This window comes from Pyrus communis, chromosome 3 (genome assembly GCF_041283825.1).
Source record: "Pyrus communis isolate YQ-2024b chromosome 3, ASM4128382v1, whole genome shotgun sequence".
In the NCBI taxonomy this organism is placed as follows: Eukaryota; Viridiplantae; Streptophyta; class Magnoliopsida; order Rosales; family Rosaceae; genus Pyrus; species Pyrus communis.
The window spans coordinates 4,826,744-4,838,183 of record NC_142567.1 but is presented as its reverse complement, the minus strand read 5'-3'; the positions used below and the strand labels follow the sequence as shown (position 1 = coordinate 4,838,183).

At 33.8% G+C, this 11,440-nt stretch overlaps 1 protein-coding gene across 4 annotated transcripts; it reads right to left on the bottom strand.

Annotated features, from left to right (window-relative positions):
* Positions 1-512: 512 nt before the first annotated feature.
* LOC137724331 (beta-glucuronosyltransferase GlcAT14A) lies at positions 513-4,057 on the bottom strand. 4 transcript variants are annotated; one of them, XM_068463071.2, is made up of 5 exons: positions 3,639-4,057; positions 2,257-2,985; positions 2,095-2,170; positions 1,884-1,999; positions 513-1,323 (listed from the first exon to the last, which is right to left on the bottom strand). In XM_068463071.2, exons 2-5 carry the CDS (start codon positions 2,825-2,827, stop codon positions 824-826), a joined length of 1,263 nt encoding a protein of 420 aa, XP_068319172.2. In that variant the 5' UTR covers positions 2,828-2,985; positions 3,639-4,057; the 3' UTR covers positions 513-823. The 4 variants fall into 4 exon arrangements, with proteins under 4 accessions (XP_068319172.2, XP_068319173.2, XP_088546846.1 ...); XM_068463072.2 differs by having other exon boundaries at positions 3,832-4,003; XM_088690720.1 differs by having other exon boundaries at positions 3,643-3,971.
* Positions 4,058-11,440: the final 7,383 nt, after the last annotated feature.

The following is an 11,440-nucleotide window of genomic DNA, read 5'->3' as shown; positions in this document are numbered from 1 at the left end:
CGAAAGATGATACCACTTCATGTACTGAGGTTGCACGAGAAGAGAAATTAATCTATCATCAATATGTAATGAGATACTTCTTATATTCAAAACGACTTACCTAAAACTTAGAGAATTTGAACCACTCGATAGGTGTTCAAGCACTGCTCAAGGACCTCAAGAGGGATCCAGAACTGCTCAAGGGAGAGAAAAAAATAACGAAGAATAAAAACAAAATTGAAAAAAACGAAAACAACTTAGAACGACTTTTGCTTTTTTGTTTTTTAGTTTTCACTTGGTGTGCGTTTCCCTATCTTTTATCTCTCTCATCACCCTTCCTCCACTTCTCAATTTAACCAATGTATTTATACCCTATCTCTAATGTCAAAAACTAAAACAACTAAAATCAAAATGGTTATCAAACCGACACGTAGTCCAACTATTAAGAATACAAAGCAAGGCCAAAATTCAAGTTCCATAGAACATCCAAGTTCTGAAGAGAAGATTTACCCAAAAGGATAAGAGAAGCAAGGTGGAAGAACAGTAAGAGCCTACAACATATAATAATGTATGATTGTAAAAGTTGCAGATATAGATCAACCTACAGAAACAACGACGACGACCAAACACCTGTTTGGTTTCAAGAATGTGACAACCTATGGATATGCTCAAAGGGACACTAATCTTAATCTTCCTCATCAACCTTAATTCCATCAAATTTAAGCATTAAAAAACAGATGATCCCTTTAAATTCCCAACAAACTGCTGTCTTTGACTGTTGATACAAGTATAACTTCTATTCTTTTTCGTTCACTAGTTCAACTTCCAAGAATGTCAACACAAACTATTTACACTGGTTTTGACCAAACTTGGCTGTCAAGGTAAGCCTACCCACGAGGTGGCGAAGCCTGTCGGCGCCTGGACTTGGTTTGATCTTGTTCGGGTTCCCAACCCTGGAGCATTTCGGTTTGCCAGCACACCAACCGCCGGGAGTGAAGCTCCCTTTTCTTCGGTGAAGTAATTCCTTGTCGATCCTGTCCAGGACGGGGTCATCGTGCCCGAATTTTCGAGCAAAGGCAGCACCACTTGCAATCATCTTGTTTGTGTCATTAATGTTGAGGGTATGGGGATGCTGCTTGGGAGGAATGTCCCAAGAAATGTAATGCAAATCATGGTTGACGGCAGTTTTAGCAAACTCCGGTTCATTGCATAAAACAGTGTGAAAATAGCCTTCCGGCGAAGAAACAAAGTTTGTGTAGTACATGAGAAGGGTCCTCGGAAGATTGTCCCAACCCCAGACACAGTACTCAACAAACCAGCGTGATAAGACCATCCATGCCGAACCTGCAACAGAGGCGCATGTTAATTGATTGTGCAAAACAAAGACCAAAACTGGCAATGTAGGATGAAATGATATATCCTAAGTTACAGCCAATACTATCGTTTTATACGGAGTGAAAACAAACAACTCTCTATCAATTTGAGAGCTACTGATCAGCTAATGTAGTCTGCTCACTAAAATTGCTTGAAGTAAATACATCTAGTTTTCAAATTGGTTCACTGATCAAATGTTGAAATTACAAATTTCATCCCCTGACAAACGGGGTAGACATGTTACACAAAAGGTAACAAACAATGAGATTATCGCACCAAGTTGTATGCTTACGTAAATCCCCCAAAAGACTCACTAAGAATTCCAGCAACCAGGCTATTTCTTCTCAGCAGAAGAAAGAACAAACTAGGCAACAACATATACAAAATATCATTAATCAAAACATACATTTCACTGAATTTCCCATGTTCAGATTCATCAGTTAAGTCTTCTCGTACATGAAGATTTTGAATTTGCCAGGTTAAAAATTTTGTGAGCGACCAGAGATCTAGGAACTAAGTAAATTACTCACCAGTAAACAATTTAAACGAAGTGGGCAATGTTCGCCGTGGTGTAACCCAAAATACATCTTGTTTTTTCGATGAGTAGAGGCCAGGGTCTAAAATCAAAGGCATTGCTCGTTTATCCCTGGAAGGCAAAAGTAAACATAGCATTAGTGATAGTAATAAATATGTAAACATTCTGTATATGTCCAGAGAGAGAGAGAGAGAGAGAGAGCTCACTCCTTCCAGCCAAGTTGGCTTGTGTGCTCAATGAAATTCAGATTTCGGTTTAAAGGTGAAAAAGTGTTAATAAGATCTGCAAAAAACAAATCAAACGGTTTCTTTTAGCACAAAAGCTCACACTTTAAGAAAAGTTTACAACTATAATTGATATGGACCTACCATCTTGGGTAACAAGGGGATAATCTGAGGCACTGAGATTGATAAACCAATCCCAATCCTTACTCCTCCTGAGAAGAATTGCGCAGGCATGAAGAGTATTAGCAACCATTGTTGGTCCTCTGTAAGTTACCATATTAGCTTTCTTGATCATGAAAACATTCCCAACTGTATTAAAGAGAGTCTCGTTGTCCACTCGCGAAGCAAGCTCCAATCTTTCTGCTAACGGTGACTCAAGGTCTAAATGAAGAACATATTGATTCAATGGATGGTATAGCGCTTTGAGAGTTCTCCAAAGCTTTTCCAAATCCCCCTTTGACCCGGAAATTAAATAAGCAAAGCGGGGAATCGATGGCACTGGAGGAGGGGGTGGACCTTGTGAAACTATAGTCTCAGCAAAAGCTGGACTAGATTGGTTTGTTACTACCCTAGATGGTAAAAAGGAAAAGATCGAATTGATTGCTTGTCGTGAAGAGACGAGACCCAAGTTCAAGGAAGTGGCTAGAAGGAATATGCATATGACAGAGCTTATGACAAGAGGGAATAGCCATTTCTTCTCCATTGCAGACCCCATTACCAGACCTTAAGATGGGTTGTTCCAATCAACAACTATGGCCATATAACCCTTTTCCTCAAATGACCAAGCACGCTCGCAGATTTAAACAACGCCGATGAGATGCAGATTGAGACTCCTTTCTCAATAATATTCCAAAATCCAGACTTTTGAAACAGCTGTTGAATCAAACACCAACTATTAAAAAGTATGCATTTGATTCATAAATTGTACTTTATAACTCTGGTAAAACAAAGAATATTGGAGCTTTGCCGTATAAATTTAGTAGAAGAATTGGTGCTAATAACTGCCAAAACAACACTTATTTTATAAAATTATAACCAAGCAAGCAAAAGCAATAGCAGAAGAGACACAATTGAAGCATCAAGAAAATCGACAAAGGAACAACAGAGGATTCAAGCAAACAAAATCAAAAATATATAATTAAAGAATTGATTGTAACCTTGTTTCCAATGGGTCAATACAAAAAAACCATCAGATAAGTGCGTTGACAATGACACAATTAGCTGCAAAAAACTATGTCTAATCAGAAGAAAATTCCTAATTTTGTATCCCAAATAACAAAATGCAATATCGGCAGAGAGTCAAAGAAAAACACAACCCAATTGATTCAGTCATGCAAAACAAAGAAAACCCAGATCAGAATATTACAGTTCTGTGTAATCCAACCAAAACAGAGAATCAGATGTCACATGCAGCTGAATCGTCAGCTCAAAATTAGAAAATAAATAAAACCCAGAAAAGTTGGAATGCGTTTCGATACAAAGATGTAAACTTTAGTGGGAGAGAGATGTGAGAGAAGAAGTAGAACCTACTGATTTTTTTTTTTTCTGGTGGAGAAGATGAAGAGCGTCCGTGCACGTTGTGGAATAAATAAATGGAAAAACAAAAACAAGATTTGGAGAGAGAGACAAAATCATGCGAGAGGAGAGAGAGAGAGTGGGGAAGTGGGGAGATTGAAGATTGATTGTTTTTTATAGGGAATGAATGTGTTTCTCTCTCACCTGGACTCGGAGACTCAGGGGTTTCCGTTTTGCTGGGTCTCCTCTATCTGGGATTCACCAACACGGCAACTGATTTCAACTGTTTTCCATCTCTTGTTTTGTCTGCTGTTGTTTTTGTTTCTCAGTAACAATCTCTGTGGTTTCATTCCGCTCTCCCTTTTTGCTGTTTTTCTGTTTTTTTTTTTTTTTTTTTTTTTTTTTTTTTTTAATAAGGAGAAGCGGTAGCATTTTTATTAGACTGTTAAGAACGACTACGGTCTTGGTGAATAACGGATAATATATGGAGGTTCATCAAACCAACGAAAATTAGTTTCTTGTTTTAACTTTTTTTTCCTCATCAATGTGTAATTTTCAGCTGTAATTGCTAGTTAGTGTGGTGATTCCATGTGGGGGAAAGTAATGCAGATCAAATGCTGTCGTTTGTCATGAATTGAGTGTTTGATTTCATGGAATTTGTTATCTTTGCCATAAATTTCATCAATATTTCATATGGTAAAATTAAGGAGAATAAATTATTGTTTATTTGGTCAAACCAATATCATAAATGATGAAAGAAAGCAGTTACAAATAATGATCCATTTAAGGAGAATTAAAGGTAGAAGCATCTCTAACGGATATGTCAAATTTTAAATATAAAATTTAAATTTGACAGTTTATATGATATTTTGACATCTTTTAAAGTTTTGATATTCACTTGATATGTCAAATTAAATTATTATTTTATTACATTAAGCTATTATAATTAATGTTTTAAAACAAAAAATAATAATAACTAATAAAATTTGTTTAATAACCAATTAAAAAAAAATTGAAGCTACTGCCAATTTTGATAGCAACGGTGAGAGTTGCCAATTCATATCATGCCACATCTGTTTTGGCGTTTCTGTTAGAAAACACTGTTGTTGTCTTGTTTTTTACTATTACTACTGATTTGGACACTTTGACGTCTCATTTGGAAATACTCTAATTTGTTCTGCAAATACTCTAATTTGTTCGGTCAAACTAAAATCTCCTATTAACCTGTTTGCGCTACGTTTGTAGCGAGTGCATCTTTGCTCCCCTTTCCTCTTGGTTACCATTAGATTAGTTTGGTTAATTGATCTAAGACACGAATCTCAAAATTAAAACTAATTTAATGGCAATCAATGAGGGATGAGCATCACCCTCACTTTAGGGGTGAACAAAAATTTAACAAGACAAAAATTTACTATAAATATTTTTACTATAAACATGATGAAATTTAACTAAAAATTCAAGCACTTCTTGAAAAAAAACAATTTTGGTTGACATAAAAAACATCTAGTCCCGAAGGAACCAGGGTGCATTTAGAAGGTTTGGCTTCAATCTAAGGGATTTAATGAAGAAATATTAGGGTATCTCTAAAGTTAAAGAGTCAATATAACTTTTGACTTCAAATTTAACTCAACTTCTCTGCAATGCATCAGAATAGTTGTAGTCATATATAACTCAGTGTCAAATATGACTCTCGGAATTAAATGCAAAGTCATATTTAATTCTTTATGTGACTCTAAGCTCTTCCATAGTATGCCAGAGAAAGTTAGGATACATAGTGTTCATACTATTGATTGTTTTGAGCCATTTCAAATCCAAATTAGTTTACCTATTTGTTTATATCCAATGATAGAAATATTTTTTTTCAGAAAAAAAAAAAAAGAGGGAAATATTTTGTTTGGTGGTTTTCCAATATTTGCCACTAGGAGCATAGTTTATGCAATGATTATGAAGTTTGGTAAAATTGCATATAAAGTCAGATTTTGGAGTGGAAAAGTATGCTGCTAATAATATTACTAGCATTTGCCTACACATTTTGTGTGTATGAACACATTTTTTTTAGAAAATGAGAAGTAGAGAGGGAGAGAGAACGTGGGGAGAGTGGGACTTTTTTTATTTTTATTTTTTTAAATATTAGATATATTTTAACATCACATGTATGTGAAGTTTCAATAAAAAAATAGTAAAATTTGGACATGTGAAATTACATTATTGCCCATCATTTTTTTTGTGTGATAGAAGATTAAATTGTCTTTTCACCATTTTTTTAGTTAACAAAGAGGATTTCATTAATTAATAGAAATAAAAGACTAAACTCTAAAATTTGACAAATAAATCAAGTAACCAATGAAATTTTATTTTTAACAAAATGAAAATGATAACCAATCAGGCAGTGGGATGCTAACTCTTCATTGGCTTTCTACTTGTTTGACTTATGAATTTCTTTTCTTTTGTTTTTCATTTTTTTTTTTTTTTTTTTGGCCTCATCGATGACATATAAAAGTAGGGCCACAACTTTTTTGAATCAATACCGGACCATAATGCTTGACCTATATGCGAATTTGTCCCCTAAGTTTTAGACTTTTTTCACTTCGGTCCTTCCACTATTTTCCGTTCCAAGTTTGTTCTAAAACATTTTAAAGTCTATTTAACATGAACTTATTTCGTCACAGTACTACGGTCTAGTAGTATTCCTTTTTATTGGTAAATGAGAGGTCTTAGGTTCGGTTCTGATCAAGGGTGAATTTGAACAACATTATTGCTAGCTCATTGTGAGGTTTAACCCACTTCTCCACCCTTAGTGTAAATAATATTGTTTGTTTCAGAAGTTACCACTTCATTTTAATGATACCTCTAATTTGACCAAAATGCCCTCGATCTGGACCTTTTAAAAGAAGATGACTATGTTATCGGCTAGCCAAGTGGGCGCTTTCAATTGGTACCATTATGTGGAAAGAGGCTCCTTATGATGTTATCGGGGATGTCCTCCTTCAAGTAATGTTATCGTCCCCTTTTTCACCCAAAAATAAAAAAAAGTGGTTAAATTGTTTTATTCTCGCTTGTCATCGTTTACAACTAACATCACTATTGTCCTTATTAATTACATTTAAAATAGGAAACTATTATTAGCATTCCAAAAATCTTATTACACACTCCTCACAAGTGTATTTTTCTTTTTAATTATAAAATGAGATTTTTTAAGATGTTTAAATGTTTAAAGACGTTTATGTAAATAATGAATTATCCTAATTAATAAGATATTTTTTCTATAATTCACCACGTACTGAATTCAAACGATTTCTCTTCTCTTATAACTTGAAATCGCTCGTAATAATATATAAAACCAATATTAGACTCCAAAAAATTTGGAGCTCAAAGTGGAAGAATCACCAAAAGGCCCGAATTTATATTTAATTACAAGGATTCACCGTGGACCCGACAACATTGCATCTGAACGCCATCAATTAATATGTTACACATGCATTGCCCTCTCATGAACATTAATTATGATGGTTTAACTAGAACCAAACGTTCTTAAAGAGCTTTTATGGTGGTCTATATATATATATATATATATATATATATATATAAAATCTTATTCTACACTCTTCACAAGTGTATTTTTCTTTCCAAATATAGAATGTTTGAAGTGTAGAATGAGATTTTTAGAGTGTCAATAACAATTTATATATATATAGATCGAAAACGTATGCTCTCAGAAACTTGCGTTTACGGTGGAAGCTATTCCAAATCTGATTAGATTCAACGTCAAGTGCAACGCATTGAATTTAATGCAGTAACAAACTTTGTGGACTATTGTTGAATTTTTGTTTTTGATACAAACGACAACCGTGAAGGAGAAATTAAACCTAAGATTTCAGGTGCTTCACCATCGTTCACCTTTCTCTATCTATATCTTCTCCACACCTCTATTCGTTAACATAAAATGAAAAATAAAAGCAAAATCGACATAGAGAGACAAAGCACTGAAGCGTAAGAAATAAAAACACCAAGTACATTGTACGTTATTGTTTCAGTCTTGATTTTGTGTATGTACACGCACTAGTCCTTCATGCTTCTTTGAAAAATGTTAATTTGTATTCTCTTTAATAAAAATTGATTTCACTAAATCATGTGGATTTTATTTCTATTAAAATAACATTACAAATATATATTGATATAACATTTTTTAACTTAATTTGTTACAGAAGTAACTACTGCAAGTAAATTGGTAAAAATAAAACATTTCAAGCCGTGGTAAAAAAAATATGTTATTGCGTGTAAACATGCACCGCGTTGGACCCAACGAACATTCTTTGCATTGAATGGCCAAAAGATTCCAGGTGGTCGTCACGTTAGTCAACCATCCAATCATTACTTTTGCGCCAGTACGGCACAAAACTTTCTGGCCGTTCGATCAGCGGACCAAATGTGGATGGAAAAGTATTTTAAACATTTTTTTAATGTTCTTCTGGAAGATAAACTATTATAACATGTTGGAAAATTCAATAGAAATATTTAATACCAAGTAAGAAAATGAGGGTTGGTCTGCAATTTAAATGGCCATCAAGTTGAAATCTTATATCTTCTGGTGAGTGCATTTTGCTCCCACCTTCAACTGGGTGGTATTGCTCATCATCTTATTTATCATTGTCGAATATGTAAAATTTTAAAAATAATGTTTATTTACTATACATATTTCGAAATTTAAATTTATTTAACAGTTATAAATAGGGTATTGAGTAAAATTACTCTTTTACAGTTATTAGTATGACAACTTTATGTTTGTTCTCAAATTGTTTTATTCAATTTTTTTTATTTTTTATTTTTGTCACAAATGATCATTTTGGTCTGTGAAACAATTGATAACACGTTGCCTTTGAATTTGATTAAGGACATCAATATCGTCATACGATTTAACTTCTGTCAAATATTCTATTAGTGTGAAGCTTACAAGTACAATACATTTGTGCTTGGTGTGGGATGAGAGTCCGATGGCCAAGTTTTATTTGTAGTAAGCCCACCCAATCCTTCATATCTTACCGGTTGCTGTTTGCTTCAAGGTTTCTTCTTATCTTGGATTGCTAATTTTCTTCAATAATATCATATCGCCATTTCCTTCAAATAAAAAGCTATTTATCTTGATTATGTTTAAATATTAAATTTTGCAGTTACATACCATATACTCAATACTACTTAAAAAGCATAAAAGTAGTGTCACGCAAATATTTCATTTGAGTATTGATAGATATGCACATAAATTATATCAGCTAACCCAATATAGATTGTGTTTAATACTTACAAGAAACAAAATTCCAATTGATTTTCTATTTTTTGATGATTTGTCTATCCGAAAATTACGGGAGATAATCCACATATCACCACCACTAACCTAAGCAATGCATTTGGTATATACTATATGTGTTGTATACGTGAACATGGATAGCGACATTGAAAAAGAGAGAAGTGTTGATGCCAAAATCACATTGGATTGGTCAAGGAGGGTTAGAAGGACGGTCTAAGCCAAGGGCTTCACCAAAGGGACTAGAAGATTCAAGTGTCGAGGAGATCCGGCCTCACAATTCATGTGCGATCAACACTTCGGTGTTGCCCAGCGACATCTTGCACGCAGAGATCCAGGCTTTTGTCATTCTATGTGAGGTCAATAAAGAATGTCAGGTGGTAGATATTAGTGGTGTACTTCTCGTCACTCATTGACTACCATCTCGAAAAGACAACTACAAAGAGAGTGCACAAAAACTAATTTCCTTCATCAAAGTACAAGAACACTACTTCCAAAAGCTCTTGCGTTGAGTCATTTCTATCATTATTTGGAATATAATTCTGACTTAGGAATGGAGGAATTTAAAACACAAAATTTTATCTTTAAGTGCAAAAGTTAATGCTTTTAAACGATCAATGTTACAAACCCCTTGCATGAAAATACTAATTTTTAATATGCAAGACCTTTAACATTAGAGATACAAGTTGGATTGGAAATTCCGACTCCAATTCAAAATTTCCAACTTTTTTTTTTTTTTTTGGTTAAAAGGTAATATTATTACCAAGAAGAGAAAATCACAGAAACATTAAACACAAAGGGGTCCAAAACCACAATAATTACAAATAACAAACATGGACCTCCAAAAACAAAAAGCAAACAAGCCCAACTCTACATTGGAGCCCAGCATACACAAACCACAAACAACAAAACACAACCCTAAGCTTCTAAAGCTAGAAGGAAGCTTAGAAGCCAATCTCCATCACCATCCAGAAAACCAAAGTTGAAGAGGAAGAAGGCCGCACCATCCTCCACGAACCACCAAAACGTATGCCACCCAGAAACAAAGGAAGCCCGCAGGAAGAAATATTCGACAAGCGACATCACCAACATGCAAATTTGATAAACGTGTTCAATTTTTCGTTTTGCAAAGTTTGATCTTCAACTTAATTTTATTCACGAATTAGTGAGAATATGTATGATTTTCTTTGATATATTACATGAACACTCTGCTGAAAGAATAACAATATCTGTTACTGAACACTAATCACAGGTGGACACGTGTTCAAATAATTGAAATTGAAAACTATGATCGGACACGTCCATCTGTGATTGGAAGTTTAGCAACAATAATTGCTGTTCTTTCAACAGTAGCTGCGAAGTAGTGTTCCAATCTACATTATGTCAAATGTGTATTGACTAAATTTTACTTATATACAACTTGCAAGCGACTGTAAATTTTTTTTTTTTTGGTTGTTAAGTCCACTCAACAAAAGATAAAAATTGAATAAAACCTAATGCAAATTAGTCCCTAAAAAAGCAATAAATCCACAAATACCATAAATAGTGAATCATCATCAAGAATCAAGATTCTAAACCAACCGCCCATTATAGTTTGACTTTTGATACTACACGTGTACAAAAGTACCCTTTTTGTAGACCATTCAAGATGGCTACTTTCGTACTTTCATCATTCCATGATGTCATCCGCATCCATGTCTAATCTGATTTTTCTATGCGCGTCCCTGTGACGCGCTGACAAACGTGGCGTAGCCAAGCCCGTGCGAAGGACACGTGTATGTACTTACCATCGATGACGTCAAGTCCCCTTCCAAAGCCGCGTCCTTTCGGGAGCTCTAACGCGTTTTGTTGGTACTTCCGTAATTTCGAATTTTTTATTAAACGAATTTTCACGAAAATGATGTGATACTGTTTACTTTAACAAAAAAATCATATTTTTACCTTAAAATGTCAAACTTGATATTATTTACTTTATCCTTTATTTTGTCTTTATCGTTAAAACTCAAAATTTTCAAATCTTTTTCACTAGTTTTTTTTTTTTTTTTTCCTTCTTTGGTTTATTAATTAATAAGATAGATGTTGAAGTATATTATGGCATAAATTCTATACGTAAAAAAGGATACATTGACTCCGGCTCTATTAAAAAAAAAAAAAAAAAAAAAACTAATGAAAAAGTTTTGAAAACTTTGAATTTTAATAATAAAGATAAAATAAAGGTAAAATGAATAGTATGGGATTAACTTTTTAATGTAAAAATATGATTTTTCATTAAAATAAACAGTACTAATAACTTTTCGTTAAAACTTTTTCAAAAAAATTTATTTTGATATTCTTCCTCGTCCTTAGACTACGTCTGGTATGCAAGAAAGATAACTTAGAAATGAAAAAGTGTTGACTTTCTCATGTTTAGTAAGTCCATAATTGAGAAATAATTTCCTGGATCGTGAGAAAAAAAGGAGTGGGGAGTGAATTCCTCCTCCCTCTTGGTATGCACTTTTCTCATCCATGAGAAAC